Source organism: Ursus arctos, chromosome X (assembly GCF_023065955.2).
Source record: "Ursus arctos isolate Adak ecotype North America chromosome X, UrsArc2.0, whole genome shotgun sequence".
Lineage (NCBI taxonomy): Eukaryota > Metazoa > Chordata > Mammalia > Carnivora > Ursidae > Ursus > Ursus arctos.
The window spans coordinates 34,207,456-34,234,673 of NC_079873.1; the positions used below are offsets into that span (position 1 = coordinate 34,207,456).

Sequence of the window (27,218 nt, forward strand, 5' to 3'; positions counted from 1 at the left end):
CTGAAGAACCCATTAAGTTATGCAAATGTGATACCATTTGGAATTTCAGCTAGACGTCACCTGTTGCTGGGATGGTGGCTGGAGCTGTGAGATTAAAGAATCCATCATATCTCCTCCTATGGGAGAAGGGGGATTATCGTCCTCGTTTACAGACCTTCTTCGAGCATCCTGATTGCTGTCAACAAACATATTCAGGAATGTCTATGGATATAAACAGGTAGAATTCAGATTATTTTACTTAACTTTATAAGATATTTTTAATCATTTAGACTATTTTAAGAGAAACAAATATACTATGCCCATCTCTAAAACAGAAGTCTGGTACACAGCCACTATTATGAGGACAACCTGGAAGATATATTGATAATTTTGAAGGGGGGAAACTGAGGAAACTGGTTAAATGCAACAACAGAAACAACATCTAAGTTAAAAATCCTGTCAATTAAGAAGTATTGTGTAAGTACAAAGCTGAAGAGAGACGTATACCCTGGTACCTCCTCACACCAGGGCAAAGTATTTTCGTATTAACTTCTGAACCAGAAATGCAGGAAACAAAAAAAAAGTTGTATGTTGGCCATCTAAGTAATTTAAATGACTTGGGAAATTTCCTATTTGGTGAGAGTCCTCACTTTGTAAGCTAGAAAATATGACAGAGGAAAACTGAATACAGAAACTAAGCCATCTTTCCTCTTTTTATCTTACATGACTGAAATCTTGAACCACCAAGAGTGGGACAATCTCATTTTATGGAATATGTCATCAAAAATTAAGCAAGACTACCAGAGTTTGTGTCTCAAGCATTCTCTTCCTTTTAATACTCTCCATCTTCCCTATCTTCAAAAACATAGATCAAAAGCTTACCAGATCACTCGAAAGCTTTTAAAAGTACACTGCCTGATTTCTAAAAGATGATGGATTCACAACACAGATTTTATCTTTTCCCAGTACCCCACTGAAACTCCTAAAAAAAAATTTTTTTAAAGCAATAAGTTACAAATACAGAAAGAATGGGAGAAGAAAAAAATAGCAATGAATTCTGGAGGCTGCGGAGCAGATGGCTGAGTGGTAAGTGAACTATGCAATGTGAGGAAGTTGTATCCTAAAGCTAGCACTGGGAAAAGCCAAGAAGCAAAGCTATTTCCGTCCAGATCCTCAAGACACGTAGGAACTGGCAGCACTAGACATCTCTGGAAGTGGGGATGAAAGTGAGACTAAAAATAGGACTGGTTGAAAGTCTCTTTAAGAGACACTGAAAGCCTCCCAGAGCCTCTGTCACTCTCACTGAGTGAGGTTGACTTCTACCACTCTGGTGGAGGGTTTTTGACTAGGGGGACTCTAGCGTCGATCGAGAGGAATGCCGTATTAAAAATGAAGATTGTGGGGCACCTGGCTGGTTCAGTCAGAAGAGCATGCGACTCTTGATCTCGGGGTTGTGAGCTCGAGCCCCACGTTGGGTGTAGAGATTACTTTAAAAAAAAAAAAAAGAAGATTAAAGTTTACATACTGAATGTTAAAAATAGTAGTTTCCTTCTCTTATTTGATTTGCCAAAAATTGGGGGCCAGATGCACACCATCTATGCAGAGACTTGAATACTCCTCTCTTGGTACTCATACCAGCCCAACAAAAAGACCTAAATCTACTGACACTGGGAGTTACCCAAAGAAATGGCCCAAGCAGATCATCCTGCAATGAAGACCACAGTCAGCAAGTCTCACCTTCTAGTAAGAGCTGTGAGTTAAGAATCACTAATATGAAAGAGATCAAAACAACAAAAAAGCAAGGTGCATGAAATGGAGATTATGTAGGAAGAAAAGGGGTAAGAGAAGAGAAGATAGTCATATACAAAAAAGATGTCATAAAATGAACACAGAAACAAAAGAGAGCTCCCGGAAATTTTTTAAAAGATGGCAAAAAAAAAAAATTATCAAAAATAGAAAGACTGAAAGGAAAAAATGAGGAAATCTCCCAGAAACAAAGGATAAAAACAGAAAAGATAAGAAAATCAGAGGATAAGTCCAGGATACCAAACATCAGAATAGTAGCAGTGCCAGAAAGAGCTAACACAGAAAACAGAGACGAATAGAGAAATGATACAAGGAAATTCCCAGAGCAAAAGGATTTAAGTTTCCAGAGTGAAAGAGCCTACTCAGTTACGTAAGGTTCAAGAACTGGAACGAGATTAAACACCTCAACGGCCACAGTGGAAGTTAGAAGACAATGGAGCAACGTCTTCAAAGTTCTTACAGAAAATGACTGTAATCTCGAATTCTACACCTAGCCATTTTCTCAATTAGATGAGGGTAAATAAAAGATGTTTTTAGGCACACACAGTCTCAAAATAAGCTCCCACGTACCTTCTCCCAGGAAACTACATAGAAGGTATTCTACCAAAACAATGGCGTAAATCAAGAAAAAGACCTGTGGTCCACGCCATAGGGCACGCCACGCAAGAGAGAAGCCAAGGACTCTCCCTCTTCCCCATCCTTCTACAGCTTCCTAAATCAAGACTGTGCAAAGGGTCTGGGGCACTGCCATTCCAGATTGGGAGGCCAGAGGGGTGTAGAAGAGATTTCCTCAAGATGAAACCAGCGAGGTTTCTGATACGTGAACGCACTAAGGGCAGAGTTACATATATGGGAGAGACTTCAAGGTTGAGTTAGTGGTAAGTATACACAAGTTAAGCAAAAAAAGTAAATTAGTAACCCCCAGGAAAATAAAATGTTGAACAAGAAAGGAAAAGTAATTATAGTAAGCTTGGAGGACAGTGCTTACATATTTATGAGAACACTGAAAAATCACCTGATCAAAACTGCTACCTAACCATACTGCAAGGATAGGAGGAAAGAAAGAAGGCATACTGGGAGCAGCCAGGGAGGACAAAGAGGCATATAAGAATTAAAAAAGAATTAAATCCTCATCTTCCATTGTGAGGATCAGATAATGCCCCCCAACTAAGAAGTCCACAAACAGCAATGTAAGCATGTTATTTAGAGATAAGGATGTAAATACCAAGAGAATCACCATCTAAGAGTTGAAAACAGAGCAGGAAAATGGCAAGCAACTAATTTTCAAAACAAGCCTTTGGAACTATTTGACTCTAAACTATAAGCACATACAATTGAGCTATTAAACAAGAATCTGCAGGGATTGTGGCCCAGGACCCTACATTTAAAAAAAAACTTGATGGTTAAACCGAAGAATCAAACTTTCTCAATAATTGATGAGAAAGACATTGTTGAGGTTCCTTAAAGTTCCAACTAGCAAACAGGACTCTCTTCGTATCATCCACCTTTATGCATTACAAGGAAAGGAGATTTTATCATCTCATACACATAGGCACAGCGCTTTATAAGAACTTCCCATTCCTTCGGAAGGACGCTGCAGAGGTGATAAACTAACATAGCTGCTTATTAAACAGCAATTTGTTGCTTTTCCCCATTACTTCCCCCTTTTAAAGGAATTGCTTTAGAGATATTTATGTTTACTTATGCTAGAATAGTAAAGGCAGTTACCTTTAGTCCGGGTGCAGGATAAAAACCTTCCACTAACTTGCTATTATCAAAAAGACTATAGGCACCATCCCGTATTGCCACCACGCCTCGGCTCCGGCAGTAGATGTCGATGCAGTACATGTTCCTAAAGGCCAGTCTGATGTGGGTGGAAGACTGTGGCAGGATGGAGAAGCACTGGTAAGCAGTGTTGGTTCTCTGAGTCAAGCCCAACATTGGCACAGTGGGGAGTTTGTTGATGGCATTTAACGGAGCCTGAGTATCAAAGAGTACCTAAAAGGAATACACACAGTGAGGGCAGCCTGTTTCTGTGCAAATGCTAAAGCCGCAGAATGTTCCATGTCTAACAGTCATAAATGAGCCAAGGGCTTCCTGGCACATTCCATACACCTTTCTCTTGAAGAGAATGCAAACTACATCACTGCGTCCACTTTGAATCAAAGCAATTCCTCCAAGAAGACTGCGAGACATAAAAGACAAAAACACGCACCCTTGTCACTGAAGACAAGTTAAGCCCATGTGATTTTTCGTTTTACATGAGACTAACACCAACGGAGTCATATTTTTATACAGAAAATAAACTTCATTACCTGTAATAACTGAACCACATTTGGTGTCTTGTTGAACATTTCCTGAAGCTGATGGAGAATGGTATTGTGACAGTTACTGCAACCTGAGTTTGGGCCAACAGTGCCCAAAGAAATGTGAAATTTCTGATGTATGGAATTCCACTGGATGCTAATCTAAATCAAAGAGATTACATGTTTCAGAAACAGAGAAAGTAACAGATTCAAGTAGAAGAAAAAACAATGTTTAAATAGTAAGGCAAAATGCCAAAGATCTACACGAGATCTTTTTGGAAAGCCAGCCAGAAGACTGGGCTCTGTAACTGCCGGAAGTGCTGTTACTATGGAGCGGTACGTCCGCAGGGTAGGTGTGTATCAGCCCACTTCCGCCAAATAAAACAGAAAGAGAAGGTGCTAAATCTGGATTAAACTTTATTTGAAAATTATCACTGGTGTTTCTTACTTTTCATTTTTACCTAGGACTGAAGAAAAGTCACCCTCTACGTGAGCACTGTCATAAAGGGAAAGGAAACCACTTCCAACACAGATGCTTTCGGTTTATAGATTCTAAAACACTCAATTGATTTCTGATATTACTTGATGTGGAAGAGTCCAGAAAGAAGCCAGCTGGCTGAATCTTTACACTAAACTTCTAGGACTTTACATATGGAGTGGGAAGAAAATGAGGAAACAGAGATTGCGGGGAATGCCTTTAAGACTGAGACAGGATCAAACCATGTTAATAATCATGTGACCTTAAAAGCATAAACATACAGCATTGTTCAAAACCATTGATAATCTTCATTATAGCAATCATGTTGCTAACCAGATCTGAAATCGGTAAAGAAAACAAACAAACAAACAAACACCAAAAGTACATTACCTGGTCCAAAACTCAACAAGATTATCATCAAAAGGGTTTAATTTTCACTTTCGATTTTAAAGAGTTAAGCATTATAGTACGCTAGTCTACTATATATTGAAGTATTTAAAATTTACCATTATAACCTTCATTTTTACTTGAGTCCTCAATTATTTCAAGGCAGTTTTCATAACTTTTGAATTCTTGATTTTTAAAGGATTTATGAGAGGAACTTCAGTTTTAATTAGTTCATAGACTTACTGAGCTTCCCTTGGTGGTTCCATAACACAAGATAAGTTTTCGGTAATTATAAACACGGACTTCTGAGAAAATATTTAGATGAGCAGGTATGTCTAAAGAGAAAGGAAGCAAAAAGGAGATTAAGATGATGCATGCAAAACTTTAAAACACATATTTGAAGAAGAGGGCACTGGGCAGTATCATATGCCTAGCTGGAAAGATCTCTAGATACATAATTTCGGTAAAAAAAAAATTAAAAATAAAAAAGGGAAAGCGATGGCATAGACAGTGGGCTTCCATGTCCACTTCCACAGAAGGGGTCCTGGGCAGGGGCGGAGATACTGAAGCAGTATAGCACAGCAGTTAGGAGGTTCCAATTCCAGCTCTACTCTTTACTAGCTGTGCGACCTTCAGCAAGTTGCTCAGTCTCTGTGACTTCATTTGTGAAATGAGGAATAACTCACCTACCTCATAGGGTGACTGTGAGGATTAAATGAGTTAACACAAGCAAACTGTCTGTTACATTGTATGGCACATAGTAGACTCTCAATAAATACTACCTATTATTATAATATGGTAGAGCTCAGAGTAAAAATTTCTGGATACATAAGAAACTTAACAGTGGTTGTTTCTGGGGAAAGCCTGAGGTAGAAGGGAAACTTATTTTTCATTGGATATTCTTTTGAAAAAAACTTTTTAAATGATGTTTTACTTCTTCAGTTAAAAAAGGGGGGGTACCCCCCAAGAAGGAAGATTATCACATGTACCTGGTAGAGAACGTGCAAATTCCAACACACACTCATATAACCGTGCAATGCTATTCCAGTCATTAAGGAACATTTCAACCACTTTTCTACCACCAACCGGTTCAGACAACAGGTTTTCATATGTCAGATAAACGTGCCTCGATGGCCCTATAGGATTAAAAAAGAGGATTAATAGCTATCAATACTAAAAAGAAAACCCCAGAAATACGCAAAGACAGAGTGTGTGAAGCATCTCACCTTGTTCCCTAGTAGAAGTGCCATTAAGCGGACAATTCGCAAACACTAATTCCGCCACCCACGTGCGGTTATTTCTACCTTGCAATCGGAAAGTGCAATCAAGAAGAGAGCGGTCCAGAGCCTTCTGGGTTTCCTCATTCACACCCTTACAGGGAGGAATTCTGGCAACGAAAGACAGAGCATATCAAGTGTACTTCGCATCACAGAAAGACAAGAGCACAATCTACACAACAACAGTCAGGGTATCACCGGAGAGCTGCCGTTCAAGCTCCACTACTAGGCGCCTTCTGCAAAAGAAGGAAGCGATTCATAGCAATTCGTGGCAATTCACAGCACTGAACCCACTTCTATTCACATCAATACAGATCAGGACCTCTTGCTTTAACAAAGTATTTGTCTCAGTGTTTTAACAAAGTGTGTCTGTCTTCATCCTTATTCCTATTTATTAGAAACACTGATTCTTCAGAGTGAAAATCAAGGATATTGGCTTTCTATGAAATCTACCTAGAACATCCTTAAGGAAAAGCTAAGGGGAATAGAATACTTGTAAAACCACTCTTTGAGAACAGAATGATACAGTGGAAAGAACATAGGCTTTGGAGTCAGGGACCTGCGTTCTAATTCTGACCCAGCCACATTTAACCTCTCTGAATTTCAGTTTCCAACTACACAATGGAGATAATTACCTTATGGGGTCACTGATTTTAAAACATGACAACACTGTAGGTAAAGTGCTCATGGCAGCTGATATAATAGGTATTCATGTATGTTAGCTCCCTTTGCGGTAAAACCAAGTCTCACTCACTGATGGCAAGGTAAAATGCCAGATTCATTATCTCTCCTCCCCCTCCTTCAGTAGAGGTAACACTCATGTGATGAAGCTTTGCATGTATTAACTCATTTAACATATTTTCACTTAAATATATCACATATAGAAAAAGAATGTATTAGCTTTGTGTTGTAAAATACCTATCCATTTTCCTCTTACAGCTTTATGGCCTCTCTTGTCATAAAACATTATGAAGCAATATATTTTCACTGTTTTTTCAGTAATAGATGACATAATGAGATAATATATTTTTTAATTACACATTATCCTTTAACTCCTAGGGAAGATGGGCTAATTCTCAGACTTGGTATAATGATTACCTATATCTAAGTCTAACAACAATTGGAAATATGGAATCTTGATTCAGGCCTCTTATTCAGAAACACCTAGAATAGGGTTTCTCAACCTCAGCAATATGGACACTTGAGGCTGGATAATTATTTGTTGCGTAGCCTTGGCCTCTCCCTACCAGATGTCAATAGTACCTCCTACCCCCTCTTCTCAGTTAATGATCACCAAAAATACCTCCAAACGTTGCCAAATGTCCCCTGGAGGGCAAAATCACCCTGGGGTTGAGAACCACTTGCCCAGAATAAACAATCTAAGAGGGCAAAAGAGAGACAGAGATTGCAGACGATAAAAAAATTTCTAGGGGAGAAAACAGCTACACAGGTTGCATAAAAAGAAAATTAACATAGTACTAAAATTTTCTCAATTAATTAAAAATTCCACCACAGCCCCTCTCAAATGTATAGCTTTTTTTTGTTTTGTTTTTAACATTTCAAAAGTTAATCTTTCAGGGCGCCTGGGTGGCTCAGTCAGTTAAGCATCTGCCTTTGGCTCAGGTCATGATCCCAGGGTCCTGGGATGAGCCCTGCATAGGGCTCCCTGCTCAGCCAGGAGTCTGTTTCCCCTCTGCCCCTTTCCCTGCTCCTGTGCTTGCTCTCTCTCAAATAATGAAAATCTTTTTTTAAGAAAAGTTAATCTTTCATACTGCATAATTTTTATCACTCACTACCAGAAATATTTTGTCTAATGGTATTTGGGGTAATTACAGAAATTGCATACATTGCATATATGCTTGTCAATTTCGTAGGTATACGGAGGACTTTTACTTATCCTTATCCCTAAACCCATAGAAGTTATAAAGCAGCCAATTCAGATCGATTTTTAAATCTTGGTTTTAAAAATATAAACGCAGTCCATTATCTTCCTTTCACATAAATAGGTGTTTCATGAAATACATCTGGTTAGAAAATGAACACATAGAAGGCAGCATGTCTTCAGGTAAGAAGAGTAAGACTACTTTCAATTTATGCTCTGAGGGACAGCATGACCCTAACACTTCATTCTATGTCACCTGCTTCATCTGCGATACTCAAGTAACTGGCTCAGCTTCAAGGAAACTGTAAACTATTTACTTGCTTTTAAGGTTACAAATGTATCAGAGTAAACTACAATTGTAACTTTAATCCTCCCCCATGTGAGGAGGAAAATGGATAGTTCTCCCCAAAAGGAAACCTTTTGAAACAAAATTGTTACAAACTCAAGATACTGCAAAATACTATCATAGTCACCAAATATGAAGAACTGAGGAAGATGTTTCCTGGTCAATGGCTTAACCTTATCTGAAAGTTTCTACCAATCCAAAAAACGTTTTTGATCTGAACAGCTACTCCTGACTGATGTTTCTCCTGTAATTCTGAGTATGGGAAGAATGTAGGAACTGGGCTCTGGTCTTCCAGGCAGATGTGTGTTAGCTCTACTCCTTTATGGCCGCCACTGTGTGCTGTATGTCAGTTTCATTCTGAGGGATTTTACAAACATCAGTAACCACATTATGGCCCCACGGTGCACAAGCGGGGAGATCACTGAATGTGCTAGTAAAAGAAGTGCAATTGTGCCCACAAGTAAAGTGAAGAGGGCTTTATAAAGGTTGCATATGCAAATGCAGAAGGACTGAGTCACACAACTGACAGAAGCTGAGTCACAAACCTTGCCAAAAACCAAACGCGCCTATGCATTATCTGCATAAGCTACAAAAGGCAAAGAAACACAATGGACATGAAGGAAAAAACCTTGTGGGTGTAAATAGCAGACCAGCACCACTGCCCGGTGGTGTAAGGTTAGTTCGGAAGAAGGTGGGAAGTTTGCTCAAGAGCTCAAATGTAGGCACTGCGAGCATGCTGCTCTTGAGACCTGAGCCATTTGTGCTGTCGGATCAAGGCGCTTTGGAATCTACACAAGGCAACAGGCCCGTGAACCACAGCAATCTCAGGTGTTTACCATGATAGTTTCACAGATCCTTCAAGGATGACTGCTCAACAGTCTCAAAAAAGATAAGCTGAACATGAACAGAACATATTTTTAACAAAGAGGAGAAAAACGTGCTCAATTTTAAAGCCTTTTTTAAAAAAATGCCTCTGCCTTTGTAATATGCAGTCTTTTTTTTTTTTTTTTTAAGATTTTATTTATTTATTTGACAGAGCCAGCCAGAGAGAGAGGGAACACAAGCAGGGGGAGTGGGAGAGGAAGAAGCAGGCTTCCCAGCGGAGCAAGGAGCCCAATGCGGGGCTCGATCCCAGGATTCTGGGATCACGCCCTGAGCCAAAGGCAGACGCTTAACCAATGAGCCACCCAGGCGTCCCTCAATTTTAAAGCTTTGATGTATCAATTCATACTCCCATTTAGTATTAAAATATCTAGGAATAAAAGCTTAAGACTTTCTAAAGATTAAATGCATTAGAGCAATTATATACTAATTAGACTTATGCCAGATTTTAATTTAGTAAAATCATGTTTAGACATTTATTGTTTACTGTTTCCTTCTTCATTTCTCTACCCTATCCCCATAATCTTCATAATGGACAGCAGGTACTAGACAAACTGATTATCTTTAATTTATCCATTTCTCCGTATTTTTCCTTTTAAGTTTTAAATAAAGAAAATAGCCAGGATATAATAAAGACTTTTTAAAAATTATTATTAAATGAAGTTAAAAAATAGGAAGTGCTTCCTTTCTAGGTAGGACTATAATATTATGGGTTCTCTTGAATTCAAGAAGGAAGGGGATTGAAATTTCTTCACAAAAATGCTGAGAACAAGATATTTTAAGACTCCTAAAAACATGAAAAACATAACTAAGAGAACAGAACACAAATGTTACATTATCTATTTATCTGCAGTTGCCAAGAAGAGTGAAAAGATTAAAAAAAAAAAAAAAACCAAAACACAAAACCTCAAACCGCTATACTTTAGGCAGAAGTAACTTAAAACCAAAAGCCATTAAAAGTATTACAATTTCTTATTGATTTCCATTACAAGACCAGCTCTCTCTCCCAAGAACTTTTTGTAGAGATGGTGTTCAGATAGCCAGGAAGGAAGCTCTCCTAGTTCTTCCAATCTGTCTCAAGCGAGCACCTTGACACACGGGTGGAGCGCGTGCTATCTGCTAGCCCTTCCCATCTTCCACAGAAACCAACTGATCCCCAAGTAACAAAACTCCAAGCTCCGCTGGCAGAGCTGCCATGTCTTGGTAGTCAGAGGAATTCGATAAAGAAAAACTGCTTCAATGATTTATAAGCAACGTCTAAGAAACAATACAAACGCTCACCCTACCCCACCCCCAAAAAACTGTTTTCTGCACCAGAAAGGTTGATCTCGTAAACAGCACGCTAGTTTTGTACATCCATCCTGGTCGCCTTCCATAGCACACGCACCATGTTGTCTTTCCTTCTAAGCATCCTTTGGCCCCTGGTCCTTGATCCATCTAGAGCCAAGCCCTCTGCCCATCTCCCTCTGTATACTCTTTTCCTGGCCATCTATTTAATATCCCAGCTCAATTACTATCACCTTGGTGATGACTCATTGACTTCTTCAGCCCAGCCCTGTCGCCAGAGTTTGAGATCCAGCCCTGCCTGGCCAAAGGGATATGTAGGCACCTCACCTTCAAACCCACATCTCCGGTGCCCCTTATCTCAGAAAACACTACAATCACCCATCCCGTGCCCAAGATAAAACCAACAGGCACCTGCGCCATCTTCTCCTCTTTCTTACCTTCAGCATCAATCTCCTCACCAACCCCTGAATATTCCATTCTCTAAGTCCCTGTGGAAACTTCCCAGGTCTAGGCTGCCAACAACTCACGTGAACCGCTTCAGCAACCCATTTCACCAGTTGTCTCGGTCCCCTCCAACTGATTCTCAATATGGCTTTCAGAATGAGCTTTCAAAAACACCTAGCTAATGATGTCAGTTTCTGCTTCAAATCACCTGATGGCTTCTTACTGCCATTAGGATCAAATCTACATTCCTTAAGGACACTTACAAAGCCCTCCAGGATCTGATCCCTTCTCACTTACAGCTGAGCTCCAGCCTCGTCTCTCTCAACTCCTGTCACTCTGACCTCCTTTCAGTTCCAGGGCACAGAGCTTGCTTGGAGGCGAGAGAAAGACCTTAGCAGTTAACCCTTCTAGTCAGCACCGCGCAATCCACCCCCCACCCCAAAATCTCCCTTTCCTCTCGCTAATTCTCACCTCTCCTTCAGTCCAAATACAACTGGTACTTCCTCAGGGATACCCTTTCTGGCTTCTGAACTAGCTCAGATCCTCCTGCTACATAAACCCACAGCATCCCGAAGGGCCCTAGCAGAATTCAAGCCTGATACACGGTCACACTGAGTAAACATCCAATAAATGCAGAGGAAAGACATCCTAAGATACCAAGTGGTGCTGGATCTCCACTCAGCAGGTGAAAAAGAAGCCTCCCCCAGACCACAGTAATTCTGTGCAGAAATCCGTGACATCCACAGGTGAACTCTGCCTAACGCTATGTCACGGGAGAGGAGCAGCTCTGGCACCGTGGCTCTAATGTGCGGCACTGAGGGAGACACAGGACGGGGACTTACTTCAGTAAGCGAATTGCGTGGCTGAAGCCATCACCTTCCATTTGCACTCCTTGATGGGGAATCTCCAGGTTGGACAACTGGTAAGAGAAAAGCAGGTAGATGAGACCACCAACTTTACAATGGAAACTACCTTTTCTAAGTACTAGTGTCTATTCTCATGTCACCTATTCTAGGGCCACTCTGTTCCAAAATTACAACGTTAGACATGCACGCTGTCCTCCATCATCTGATTTACTGGGCAACTATATTAAGTCCTGTGAAACCCAAAGATGACCCAGAGCTTCTAGTTAAAAAAAAAACAACAACAAAAAACATCTCTGGGTGGCAAATCTTTAGAATTCTGGAGACTAATCTACTTCGGCAGTGAGCCAAAAGTCAGCCAGAATCAATCCTGGTGGTTCCAAATGATGCAACTGTAAAATAAGACTGGTTTTCTTATATCTTTCTTAATTATGTCTTTTCAAAACAAAGTCTGAGTCATAGTCACATCCCACTTTTAGTCACAAACAATAGCTTTTAGTGTGTAACTTTTCCAGAATACATTTTTAAAAAATATTTTATTTATTTATTTATTTGAGAGAGAAAGAGAGTGAGTGAGTGAGAGAACACACAGGCAGGGGGGAGAGGGAGAAGCAGGCTCCCCGCTGAGTTGGGAGCCCAACATGGGGCTCGATCCCAGAACGCTGGGACCATGACCTGAGCTGAAGGTAGATACTTAACCAACTGAGCCACCCAGAAGCCCCTCTGGGATACATTTTTATTTTTAACGATTAAACTGCTTCCTGTGTGAAACCCAAGAAGAAAAGATTTCCAATTTATGCATTTACCCAATGAGACAGCTTTCCCAACTGGAGGACTCAGAAAGTGAGTTAAACAGATGAAGGCAGGGAGAATGTCTGAGACCCTGTCAGTGAAACTGCAGGTTATGTACGTACGCCAAAAAGTCATCTGATGCTCTACCAAAGAGAAGCTTGCCTTTGGCATGTATTTCTAGGTCTTCTATGGCAGGCTATTTATTTATACCCACCTTGTTCCAGAAAGGGTTTAAAGCAGCCCTAAGTATTTGAGCCCTGCTCTTTGTCTCTGTCAAATAAATAAAATCTTAAAAAAAAGAAAAAAGAAAAATAGCTGCTGAACAAATAGGCCATAGTTCAGATTCAAAAGGAAACCAAATGTAGGAGGACTCAGAAACACTGTCTCTGTCCTATGGATCAGAGATATTAACATCCCTGGTAAGATTAGACTGAGTTATTCACATCTCAGTATAAAGTACTTTAGGCAGAAAATGCACTTGCTTTTGTCTTCAACATGGCTTTTTCATTGAGAGAAGAAAAAATAGGCTGTTTAAGAGCTTGAGTGGGTTCAACAGAGTACTACTATACAATGTTTTTACATGTCCTGTGTGTGCAACAGGCATAGGAGCACAGGGAAGGGGGACCGAGAGGACTATGTCTACAGGTGTTAGTCTATGTGGGCACTACAAAGACAAGTTTTTCCAAGTTTTGTGGGTGGTGAGGGTGGAGAACAGGCAGGGAGAGAGACATCACACTGTCCCTGGGTACCATGTAGCCTACTTCCCACTACAAAGGTAGTGAATGAATGACATTCATGTCATCAATACAGGGCACAATAAAAAAGCCCAAGAACACAGTCAAGTAGATAGGAAGCATGGACACTGTAGTTTAGGAGCTATGGCCAGTACCCAGACAAGAAGACATTCATCAAGCTCACAGTTCTAGGAGCTAGGACATCAAGGACATGAGTATCTATTTTAGATGCGTGTTTTTGGGCCTCACCTTCTCTGGGCTATTCCTGTCCTTCATAGTTTAAACCTTACCCTCTGGCTTCAGACCCTGAAACCCTACAAAGCAGGGGTCAGCATAAAACAGCTCATGGGCCAAATCCGGCCCAATGACTGTTTTTGTAAATAAAGTGTTACTGAAACACAGCCGCACTCATCTGTTTTAACATCAACTATGGCTGATTCACACTACAAAAGCAGATCTGAGCAGCTGTAATAAGAGACCATATGAGCCACAATGCCTAAAACACTATCTGGCCCTTTACAGAAAAAGTTTAGCAATTCCTGCTCTAAAGCATGAAAGTGTTCAACAAGTCTTCCCAAGACTATCATCACCGGTTTCACTGAAGTAATTCACTTCCACATGCCCAGGTCTCTTCTTAAACTTTTTTTTGGGGGGGGGTATCCTCAGTTGTTTTATTAATATTAAATTTTTTTTTATTGTGGCAAAAGTCTCCACTTCATTCCCAATAATTTACAAAGGGGAGGAGTCTTACAAAGTCTTATATTCCCTTAAAATAGAGGGAAATAATTAAGGTTTTGGTGTATCCCTTTAAAGGGATGCCAATCCTTAGCCAAAGTCCTTTTTGGAACTATAAAAATGCAGGTTCTGTTGCCGCCCTTTACTCTCATGTTTGGGGATCATGCTGGATACAACTGTGTATTCTTGAAAGCCACTAATTCTATGTAAGTCTATTCCTTAAAAATTGGGTTTAATATTCTTTCTTTCTTCCTTTTTTTTTTTTTTTAAAGATTTTATTTATTTATTCGACAGAGAGAGACAGCCAGCGAGAGAGGGAACACAAGCAGGGGGAGTGGGAGAGGAAGAAGCAGGCTCATAGCGGAAGAGCCTGATGTGGGACTCGATCCCTTAACGCCGGGATCACGCCCTGAGCCGAAAGCAGACGATTAACCGCTGTGCCACCCAGGCGCCCCAAGGTTTAATATTCTTTCTGACCTGTTTCTCAGAAAGGAACCCAGTTTTATTAGTGTATAAGCAATATGTATGGCTTCACCAACTCAAAAATAAGCCACCCCTTTATCAACTAACCACCTCTAAGAGACAATATTCCTACTAAGAGGTATGCAAGTAAGATGTTAATACTCAAAAGTTGTCCTTTTTTTTTAAAATTAGGAAGAATTTATTTTCCATTTCCGTAAAGAGCAGAACACTCACAATTTGGAAATCAGAAAGACAAAATAATGTAAGTCATGTTTTACAGGTATACCACGAGATGCTGTAATTTCAACCCCATCCCTCCCAAAATGAACAAAATCACAGCTATTCTGGTTCTCCTAATGGAATCCATGTAGCTTTAGCAAGGCATTTTAAAAATTACTTTTATATAGCGTACTCAAAATTGTTTCAAAAAATTACCTCCAACCGAAGTCCTACGAATGGCATATTTGTATCACACATAGCAACAAAGTGAGCTAGAACTTTATTGAAGGCACACATTTCTCCTGATCGTTTGGTTTTCTTGGGTTCTACTGGACATGGATCATCAGACAACTAGAATTTAAGTAAAGAACACAAGTGGGTAAAAAAGTACAGGTGATGCAATTAGTTAAGGCAGTAAACTACTATAGCTCAAGGTTAACCAAAACAAATGTTATGCATTGACCAAATATTTATTGAGCAAATATTTCGACCTAAATACTGGAAATTTATGTAAATATTGTGTAGTTAGCAAACTCTCTTGCGGAAATGGTGTATAATTAATGATTAATTAAGAGAGAGGCATTTTCAAGAAAATGCAGAAAATTGTTACTTACACCTTATTGCCCCCCAGTTTCTTACAAACCAGATCTGATTCTTTCCCATGTTAAAAATGGTGAAAGAACACGACAGAGTTAATACACACAAATCCTGTGCTCACTTCTGTATGTGATCCCACCTTGCGCTTGGGACCGGTCCTAGGCTGTTTGCCAGGTTTGGTGCGAAAAACCAACTCCTGGATGTTTTCCTTGAACTGCTGCAGCACGAGAGCCATGACAGGGGTGTCCTCACGTTCCGCAGCATTCACAGACATGAAGTAGTACTTGTACGACAGTTGCGTGGGTTTATTGGGAACCTCCAACATCTCTACAACCTAAGAAGGCCCGAGTTAGAAATGAGACTCAGAGAAATGATGAGTGTTGCCTATTTTCCACCTTATAGCAAGTAGCGCTCAGAACTGTAAATCTAATGCAGATGGTCTTTCTTCTTTAAATGAGGACAAATCAATCATAATTCTCAACAAAAAAAGCATTCCTATTAAATACACACTTCTCTAAAAAATAGATCAGACAAATGAATAAAAGCAAAAACCATCATAAACTATAGCAAATGGACCATTTAGACTATTATAGCATCAAGTGTTCTGGATATTCATACCTTAGCTTAAAATACTGTATGCTTAAGTCCAACAGATCGGCTAGATTTTCTAGAATGGTATCTATCTATTTCAAATTGCCCTATTTCCCTTAACCATTAAAACATCCTAGAGGGCGCCCAGCTGGCTCAGTCAGTAAAGCATGTGACTCGATCTTGTGGTTGTGAGTTCAAGCCCCACATTGGGTATAGAAATTACTCAAAAATAAAATCTTAGGGGCGCCTGGGTGGCACAGCGGTTAAGCATCTGCCTTCAGCTCAGGGCGTGATCCCGGCGTTATGGGATCGAGCCCCACATCAGGCTCCTCTGCTATGAGCCTGCTTCTTCCTCTCCCACTCCCCCTGCTTGTGTTCCCTCTCTCGCTGGCTGTCTCTATCTCTGTCGAATAAATAAATAAAATCTTTAAAAAATAAAATAAAATCTTAAAGAAAAATAAAACCTCCTAAGAATTCCACTGTTAGAGCAGAGAAAAATGACAACTAACTCTCACAATTGGAAGCATATAAAAATAAACCCTGATCAATATGGTCATTGTGAGGATAATGACACCACCACCACCAACTGCCAATGCTGATATAGAGAGTACTACATGCCGCATACTGTCCCAAGTACTTGGCAGAGGTTAATGCATTCAGTCTTCCTAATAACTCTGTAGAGAAGGGATATTGCCTTCATTTTTCTCATGAAGAAACTGAGGCACAAAATACTTAAGTTACTTGCCCCAAGTCTCAAGAGCTAAGAAGTGATGGATTCATGCTTTGATTCCAGTTTGGCTCCAGAGACTTTACTCTTACGCACTATAGCAGCTTACTGTTTTCAAGTTCTACCTAAAATTTAAGAAAATCCCCTAAATACTTCAGGGGGAGAAATAAATGCCAGTGGACCATTGCTCTAACCAACATATACTTTCCTGTCTCTCTTCCTGCCTCCCTTCTCTCCCTCACCCCACGCCCTCCCCACACACTCTATTTATGAAATTTTTAGGCTAACACCTAATATCACAGTGATACACCTGAGGAAATGGAATAGTTAAAAGGAAAATGGATGCTTCACCAGAGAAGATATACAGATGGCAAAAAAAAACCACATGAAAAGATATTCAATATCGTCAGTCATTAGGGCAGCATAAATGAAGACTACAATAAAATACCACTATACGTCTATCTGAATGGCTAAAATTTATTTTTTAAAGATTTTTAAAAAAAAAATTTTAAGTAATCTCTACACCGAGCGTGGGGCTCAAACTCACAACCCCAAGATTAAGAGTCGCATGCTCCACTGACTGAGCCAGTCAGGTGCCCCCAGAATGGCTAAAATTTAAAAGTTATAATACCAAGTGCTGGCAAGAATGCAGAGCATCTAGAACTCTCTTGTATTGCCATCAGTAATGCAAAACGGCCCAGCCACTTTGGAAAAGAGTTTGGCAGTTTTTTATAAAGCTAAACATACACTGACGTTATACACTAACCCAACAATCCTACTCCTGGTTACTCATCCCAAAGAAGTAAAAACCTAAGTTCACTAAAAAAACCCCCACCTATATGCAAATGCTTAACTGCAGCTTTATTCATAATTGCCCCAAATTGGAAATAACCCAGATGCCCTATCACCAGAGACTGGTTAAACAAACCATAGTACATCCACACCATGACTACTACTCCAATTACAGGAATGAACTGTACACATCACAATATGGATGAAAATCAAAGGCATTATGATGAGTGAAAGAAACTAGGCTGATACGCAAACCCATATAGACAGAAAACAGGTCAGTGGACGCTGAGAGTGGGGGGAGGGTCTGATTATAGAGGAGCAGCATGAGAGCATTTTGGGGGTGATGGATCTGTTCTGTGTTCTGCTGAGATGGGGATTACAATAGTGTATGTATTTATTACAACTCAGACACAGTCTAAACTTTTCCTGTATGTGAATTATATCTTAATAAAGCTGACAAAAATAAAATGGCAGACATTAAAGGCAGCAAGCCTTTCCTCTGTTCTTCTTAATGTCCACAATAGTTTTTTCCACTTCTATGAATGTATCACCAAGTGAGAAATAAGAAGGATAAAGAGTAACATAGATTCAGTTTTGGTCTAAGCCACATGAAACACATTACTGCTTTATAATAAATCATTAGTCATTGAAACTAATGTCTGGTTTCTGTTGATACTAAATAAGGTCAGAAATAATAAAACCACTCTGTCTCTGGCTGAGTATAAGGATCTTTGTGTGTTCATAGGTTTGATTATATGCGTATTCTGAATATCATTTTATATGTAGACCAGGCAGCTCACTAAGGACAGAGACAACAATCCTTTCTCACATACCAAATCTAGTTCAACAACTGAGGTTTTAAAATTCAGATAAAAAGTGAAGTTCACATCAACGACAAACCTACTGCCCTATATAAATATGCTAACCTAAGATATGTCAGGCTACATAGGGTATCTTTTTTTTTTTTAAGATAGTTATCTTTTAAAAATATAGCTCAAAACCTTAAAAAAATTCACTCCCACTACCTTCAACCAACAATCTTGAATTAAGTTTTTCAAACATCTCAGATTCTTAGCCAAAAATATCTATGTGGTATACACAGAAATTTCTACAAGCAGAGAAATGTATTTAGGGTGAGTTCATATTTCAAATTCTTGCAACTTTTAACCTATTCAAAGATCTCAAAGAAACTAACTAGAAGACACCTAGAAAGAGTGAAAAAAGAGTAAGAAAGGATCTTACTGTGCCCTGAAAGGTACATGCAATCAATAAAAATGCAATTAATAAAAATCTCTATGTATATGCCTTCAATCAATAAAGGATGAGAATATAAAGCTACTTCAGCCAGCTGCATTTAAAAGGATGCATTATGTAAGTTAACATTTGATTAAAACCAAGCAAGTTTATCTGACACCAAAACGCCTCCACACTTTCACAGGAGTTGATTTCAAAGTTTTTCCTCCCATATAGAGATGCTTCATCCCAAGCAGAAACAAGGCCTCACTACAGGAAAGATCTGAGGGTGAGGGATGGAGACATACCTTATATTCCTCAACCCTGCCTGATCATTGTATCATTTCTTAGACACGATTTTCCTCTCGCCCCCATCCTTACCTCCTAGGTTGAGAATCACTAAAGTCGAATATCCAATAAAATACGTTTGCAAATTAAGTTAAGCAATAAATCATGTGAGATACTAACAGAATTACTGAACTTGATCACCAAAATCCCCCCTTTGCATACTTACAATGTAGTACTGCGGAAGACGGGTAAGTTTAATGAACAGCTTATTCTTAGAAAGGTTTCCAATAGGATGGGTTGAGTAATTGGACAGCTGCAATGTTTCACTGCTTATTGTAGGAAGATGTTTTATAGATTGTTTGCAACGCTGTTGTCCAAGCCAAAACCTTAATTGAAAGGAGATAATTCACATCACAAAATCATAGATTCTTCTGAGTAACTGTGTGCAACCGATTTGTAAACTGACTACTGAAGACCACTAAAAAATAACAATCTGAAATTTAACCGAACTAGTAACAAGACACATAACCATAATGATGAATCATTTCTCCAAGTTCTGCATTGGTCTGTTAGCTCTAGTTCTAGTTTAAGGAGTTGAAATTGTGAGGTGAATGGTTTTGATTAGTCATAAGGAAGAATTTAAGAAGTATTAAGGCTGGGACACTGTAGCAGTGTCTTAAAGAAAATGATGGCTTTCCTATGGTTTATAAAGACAGCAATAACTAACCTCAACATCTTTTATAAAATGCCTGAGGTGCTTATAAAGCAAAATAGAATAATAAATAGGTATAAATGTACCTAATTTTTCTAGTATCACTAGAGATATACAGTCCCAGTTCGTATACTGTGTATGTGTAAAGTGATAGTTATATCTAGAGGTGCCAGTAAGTATTAATTACCCTTTTCCCCTCCTCTCTCTCGGTTAAGCCACCAGATTTCAGTTTGATCTTTTTATAGTACTCCTCTCCTTTTATTTGATTAGCTATCCTTGAGGCTAGACACTGTGTGTGTGTGTGTGTGTGTGTGTGTGTGTGTGTAAAATATATGGAAAAAGTACTAGTCATGTGCAGCAAAATCATGTCATAAAATGACTGGTTCACAAACTCTCACTGGTTCACAATGAAGTAACTACAGAAAATAAGAATATGAATTCAGAAACTTTCCACAGCAACATAACAATTACAACAACATCCAAGCTCACAATCAGTAGGCTGGCCTTGCTGCACAGGGTATAGACCAGTCTGGGTGCTGCTGCGTTTGTGTAGTGAGCTCCATGTGGTACAAACTCTGTACTAGTCACGTGCAGTAAAACCATGTCATAACATACAACATTTTAAGGGTAGTTTGTCACCTATTACCCAAAAATGTATAAAGTCTAGAAAGCATCTTTTTTTCACTGAAAAACAACTTAAATTTATCTGCAACTTCACAGGATCGATTGCTAGAACTGGCTACAATGAAGGAATGAAGATAAATTTTTGAAAACGCAACAATACTTGCTCTTTTAGATAAAAGTTAAAAATGAATGTTCTGAACTTGCCCAAAGTGCTTTCAAATCTCTACTTCCAGTCCCATCAACATGTGAGACTTTGTGAGACTGAGATCTCTATTATGTATGTTTTTAAAGAAAAACAGAAACAGTTAAGATATACATTATCTCCTGTGATTAGCATGATCATCAACCCAATCTAGATCAGTTACAACAAGCAAAAAACAAGCTTACTGGTTACATTAAAAATTCTAAATACAAAATAATAGTAATACAATATAAATTCTAAATATATATAAATGTGTATTTATATAAATTATAAATACAAGATACTCTTTTCAAAGTACATATGGAATTGCCAGTTTACTCTTAACTTTGTTTTGATTTTATGGAACAAAAAAATGTGAGCGTAAGAGTGATTTTTCTGCATTAACTGCCTATTGTACACTTCCAGTGAAAAATGTGTACAGATTTTTTTATTTTTAGACTGTTTGTTCTGATTATATTTACTGAGATGTAATTTTGTCTGCTGGTTCTTACAATAAAAAATTGGGGTTTATATTTTACACGTTTTTTCGTTTCTTTTTTGTAGAATTTCTTTTCATTGCACATTATAAGAAAAGTAATCACATGAACAGATGCTCAACATCATCAGTCATCAGAAAAATATAAATGAAAACAACAATGCAATACCTCATTACACTCACTGGGATGGTTATAGTCAAAAACAGTAACAAGTGCTGGCAAGCATGCAGGGAAACAGAAACCCTCAAACACTGCTGATGTGATTTTAAAAAGACACAGCTACTCAGGAAACTAGTTTGGCAGTTTCTTTAAAAAGTTAAACATAAATTTACTGTGTAACTCAGCGATTCCATTCCTAGGGGAATGAAAATGTACGCCTACACAGAGACTTACACATTAATATTCAGAACAGCATTATTCATATTAGTCAAAAAGTGAAACCACCCAGGGGTACCTAGGTGGCTCAATTGGTCAGGCAGCCGACTCTTGATTTAGGCTCAGGTCAGGATCTCAGGATCATGAGATCAAGCCCCATGTCAGGCTCCTGCTCAGCGGGAGTCTGCTTAAGATTCTCTCCCTCTGCCCCTCCCCCACTTGTGTGTGCTCTCGCTCAAAAATAAATAAATAAATCTTAAAAAAAAAAAAAGTGAAACAACCCAAGCGTCCATCAATTTATAAATGGATAAACAAAATGTGGTACAAAGCCATATAAGGGAATATCATCCAGGCATAAAAAGGAATTAAGCTTCGATACCTGCTATAAAATGGATGAACCTCAAAACAGTAAGCTAAGTGAAAGAAGCAAGTCACAAAAGACCACATACTTTATCATTTCACTTATAAGAACAGAAAGTAGATTCATAGTTGCCTGGGACTTAGGTTGGGAATGGGGGTTAACTGTAAATGAACACCTTATTGAGGTGATGAAAATGTTCCAAATGTCCTAAGATTGGATTGTGATTATAGTTGCAAAACTCAGTAAATTTACAAGTCATTGAATAATACACTTAAAATGGGTGAATTCTATGGTACCAAAATTATACTTCAATAAAGTCATTTCAAAAATATTAATGTCCCATGATAGAATAGCAATCAACTAGTCATTCACCAAAGATCATCTGAGAAGCACTATTTTAAGTGATAACCAGGGGACCTTTCTTTGAAATTATGTGTTTAAGTACAGAGACACATTTGATAAGTTTAAGGCTTTGGGGACTTAGCTTTCGGGTTTTATGTTCTATTTCTGCTAGCTGGACTGCCAGATAACCTTGAGTTACGCAAGATGTGAGGTATTAAGCATTTAAGTATTTAAACCTTATTTGTTTAGCCAAATGCACAAAGATATGCTACATCACTAAAAATTTTGGAATGCGTTACCCAGAGTAATGACTATCATTTTTCATATACGGTTAAACTAAGCAGCTATTCAAAAGGAGGCTCCTAAAACATTATCTATCTACTGGCATTAAAAATCGTATCTTGTTAATGAAAACATTACTTGATTATAGTGAAGTCTTCAAATATTTATACAAAACTCAAACTGGCAAAAGGAGAAGGGGTAAGGCTAGATCACAAAATCAACAGATCTCTCTGAACAGTCTAGCCCCTCCCCCCTTCTCCATTTGCCAGTTTGGGTTTTGATCACTGAAATTTATTTTTTTTATCTCTTGGAATTCTGTTTTATTAATTTTAAAAGAGAGTTTGTTAGAGTCACCATAATGGTACCTCTGTGTACCAGGATGGCAATGAAACCTCACAGAATTATCTCTAGCTCCATTTTTAATGTTCTTTGGTTTAACAGTATGAAGCATTCAAAGGATTTTGAGACAGTATTGAATGACAGTATTACAGAAGCAGAAACAACTATTCTGGAAATGTCATCTGGTAGATTCATACCATGAAGATTATCTGGGGTAAGAACAAATAAGACTCTATCGCAGAGAACACTAGATTCAATAAAATTCATTGTGTAAGTGATTTGTACAGTGGCAGGAGGAAGTGTGGCAAGGAATGAGAAGTAGAATGTCATGCCCTTCATACCTGTATTTGCTCTGGAGGGGAACTGGATACAAAACCCTGCCATCTCAGCCCTATTCCAAGAGAATTTCAATTCCAAGTACCAAAAGGTGCTCAAGTTTCAGGTCATAAACATTAAGGACAGTGACTGATCCAGAGTAATGATGGAGAAGAAAATATATCATGTCAAAATAACTTTCCATTTTTAGTCTTGAGCTAAATAAATAAGCTTACTTTAGTTGCTGAATCCAAGGGATAATTCGTTTCATATCATCGTTCACAGACTTCTCCATATCATCCAGCGTGGCCTGGTCTACAGAATACAGCACTTTGTTAATTCACTGCTTACATGAGCCATCAAATATTTAGATAGCCCAAAACTTACATGAAAATTATTGTTTTAGGCAGCAAGTAATGTTATTTTTGAGTCAGAGAAAAACTAAACTAAATGCATCATTAGGCATAAATTAACCGAATTTGTTTACCCTCTTTAACATTTAAAGAGAGTTACAGGTAAGACAACTAATTAATATCAAATGTACACTAGTGGGAAGAACAAGTAACAAATACATGAATTAATTCTTTTTAATTCCCATTTTAATTTCCAAAACTCCTGGTATAGTTAATATTTTTCACTTACATGTATTTCAAACTCCTAGTATTACTAAGCTTAAAACCGTAAAAATGCAAAAACTACACAACTCCATTAAAATGTTTATTAAACACAAATGATTTCTGGCATAAGCAAGAGCTGTTGGCTTAAGTTCTGCTTGCTAAATGTCACTTAGAATTTTTAATGACACCAAAAAATGTTATATAACAGCATGTTGCACAAAAAGCAAAACATAAAATGATTTCAACTAAAGAAAAAAGTATAGAGAAAATGAGAATAGCACTGCTATGGAAATTCATATGTTGAAGCCCTAAACTCCTAATGTGATGGTTTTCAGAGGTGGGGCCTTTGGAAGATAATTAGGTTTAGACAAGATCATGAGGGTAGGACCGAGGTCATGATGTGATGGGTGTCTTATAAGAAGAGACATCAGAGAGCTTGCTTGCTCTCCTTTCTGCCATGTGATGACAGAGAGAAGACCTAAATCTCCCAGCCAGGAACACAGCCTTCACCAGAACCGAACCATGCTGGCAACCTGATCTTAGACTTCCAAACTCCAAAACTGTGACAAAATAAATTTCTATTGTTTCGGCAACCCTCTCTGTGGTTCTTTGTTATGGTAGCCTGAACTGAGCCAAGCATGTATCCCCTGAAACAAGAATGACTGCTAACAGGTTAACTATTTTTTGTTTCTCTCACTTTTACATGTTTATCTTCCTTATTTACGAGTGTGTATTATGTAAATAGTCAAGAAAACAGTTAAATAGAAAAAATTTTTGAGGAACGAACAAATACCTTGTGCTTTGGAACCACAGTTAAAAGGTAATTCCTAAGTGTGCCACTTATCATTTAGCCAACATAAATGCAATGTGATTCAAGTAATGAGACCAGTCTTCCATGAACAATTCATAGACAAATTTATCTTTATACAGTATAATCAGAAAACCTTTTATTTTCACCAATCTAGCTTAATACTAATTTCAAGCAGCAAATGTGCTAATATGTGCAAGAACACTGTTCCATTAGCAATACAAAAACACTAAGTGCCAAGTGGTTCATCATTTCAGAACATGGTACTGAAACCAACTTGGTAACAGATCATGTTAGAAATCCAATGTTAATGTCTACTATGTTTAGGCCAGGAAAAAAAAATCCCTCTTCTCCAGGATTCTGTACCGTAAATCAACTTTTAGATGTTTACACTGTCATGAATTTGCTCTTCAGCCATGAGTGACATCAGAATCCTCTGTAGCTGTTTCCATGTCACCCAACTATTAGTGGTAATATCATTAATCTAAAAAACATCAGCCATCAACATTATTCTTTTTACAAAACAACATGAATGCACTTCATGTTGGGAAGTTTAATTTTTGATACAAGAAAATCCAAAGTAGACTTAAAACTGGCCTCAAGGAACAGATGTCAGCCAGAGTTACTCCTTCCACATCTACTTTCTGTACTAATACCACCCCTTCCAATACCCAATGGCAGAAAAATTTTAGTTTGCTTTTGTTTAACATTCTTCTTTATGCTGAGTGACTGTATCATTGAGTAACTTACCAAGTCCATAAAGCATCAACTGAAACATTCCAGAATGCAAGTCTACAAAAATGTGTAGACACTCTGAGTTACCGCAAGGCTCCAGGATGGGAACAACAAGAGCTGGAAGAGCAGTCTCTATGGAAGCTGAACGGTTAAGAATGAAAAATTATATTTCTATCTGAATATTTTCCAGAAAAAATTATTTTTCAGTGAGTAGAAACAAATGAACTATCAAACAATCCTGAATGTTAGAGGAAAAACATGATTTTGCAAAATTGGAATAGTACTATTATGTCAATTAGTAGCTCAAAAGGAAGAATGTATTCCTTGAGGTGACTTGAAACAAACATACCCCTCTCAAATACTACAGCAAAAAAAAAAAAATCGCAAGATTCCTTAAAAAGGGTTAAAAGAGCTAGTGAAAACATGAACTTCATCAGTGAGCTGAGCTCTAGTTTTACTTTCATTCAGTAATTACTAAGTAGTTTTTAAGGATTTTCTTTTTGATACAGTGGGAAGAAAATTGTTTGGTAAATAGAATAAATTTCATCTAAGGCCTCAGTATTTTCAATGCCATTCTTCAGAAACAGATGTTTTCTGGCAATTAGGGCCCGTGTGTTTAAAAAAAAAAAAAAAACACTTGAAAACCATTAGGCATTATTGCTTATATAGGAAAATTTTTTTTCCAGTTATTTATGTAACGTCATTTTCAAGTCACAGATGAAATAAGAACATAAGCAATTGTTAAACACCAATTCCCAAAGCTGCCCATATACTTGTTCTAGAGCTTCGTAGTATTTCCACTAGGCCCAATTAACTCTTCCCTTAATCCCACAAGCTGGCATAACAAAACCCAGTAAAGGAGCAAAGCATTGAAAGCACAGCCCTGCTGCTCAGACTGAGGAGTTATAAAAGGAATATGCTCTTCTAGTTACCACGTTCCTCTAACGCTACAGCACAGAAGAAAAGGCAGGCAGTGAGGAGAGTGGTAATGTAGGCCCAGCCTTTCACCAGGTGACTTCTCTGTGCTACTTTGTTAAACAAGAACAATAACATCTTCCTGTCCATGCCATGGGTCCTTAGGAGGAAGAAATGACAAGTTTGTGAAGGTGCTTTAAAAAGCAAAGTGCTCAACAATGTACATTATCTGTAGACCTTTATGAATCAAAGAAACAAACCAAAACCTCTTATTAGGAATTTGCACAATAATTAAAATGGGTGAAGTTACCATTGGTGCTATCTACACATTGGTGCTATCAAACAAGTTAATAAAGCCAAAAAATAGCAGGAGACATATTTAATCAGATAAAAACAAATATCTTTCAAGTAGTCTACTACATATCTGTGAAGAAATGTTTAACATACAGAGCCAGCAGAACTGTCACCTAAAATAAACACAAAAGAAAAGGTACAAATTTTTTACAATATTGTATAATTCAGAGCAATGTGAGAAATTAGTTCAAATTATGTTTTGCTGAATTTACTGTTAATATAACAAACACTGCTTATAGATTCGAAGCAGGATTGCTGATTTTTAACACATATCTGTACTGTTATAATTCCTAATGGATTAGAAATGTATTCTTTAAAGCAAAACCATTTTTATTTTTTGTTCTTTTTCTTTTAAATTCAATTAATTAACATACAGGGTATTATTAGTTTCAGAGGTAGAGTTCAGTGATTCATCAGTCTTATATAACACCCAGTGCTCATCACATCACGTGCCCTCCTTAATATCCATCACCCAGTTACCCCAACCTTCCACATCCCTCCCTTCCAGCAGCCCTCAGTTTGTTTCCTATGATTAAGAGTCTCTTATGGTTTGTCTCCCTCTCTGATTTTGTCTTGTTTTATTTTTCCCTCCCTTCCCCTATGCTCCTGTTTTGTTTCTTAAATTCCACACGAGTGAGATCATATGATAATTGT

General features: G+C 38.2%; 1 protein-coding gene across 2 annotated transcripts in view; it reads right to left on the bottom strand.

Moving 5' to 3' along the window:
• The window catches only part of MED14 (mediator complex subunit 14), a 73,650-nt gene that overhangs the window by 17,643 nt on the left and 28,789 nt on the right, over window positions 1-27,218 (bottom strand). For both annotated transcript variants that reach the window (XM_026513310.4, XM_026513311.4), the window contains exons 11-22: window positions 25,311-25,436; window positions 23,372-23,450; window positions 19,334-19,493; window positions 15,616-15,810; window positions 15,096-15,230; window positions 11,917-11,993; window positions 6,183-6,343; window positions 5,946-6,092; window positions 5,200-5,291; window positions 4,101-4,253; window positions 3,514-3,783; window positions 61-201 (exon numbers count right to left, since the gene is read on the bottom strand). In XM_026513310.4, coding sequence (XP_026369095.2) covers window positions 61-201; window positions 3,514-3,783; window positions 4,101-4,253; window positions 5,200-5,291; window positions 5,946-6,092; window positions 6,183-6,343; window positions 11,917-11,993; window positions 15,096-15,230; window positions 15,616-15,810; window positions 19,334-19,493; window positions 23,372-23,450; window positions 25,311-25,436 — 1,736 coding nt within the window. The remainder of the gene's footprint in view (window positions 1-60; window positions 202-3,513; window positions 3,784-4,100; window positions 4,254-5,199; window positions 5,292-5,945; window positions 6,093-6,182; window positions 6,344-11,916; window positions 11,994-15,095; window positions 15,231-15,615; window positions 15,811-19,333; window positions 19,494-23,371; window positions 23,451-25,310; window positions 25,437-27,218) is intronic.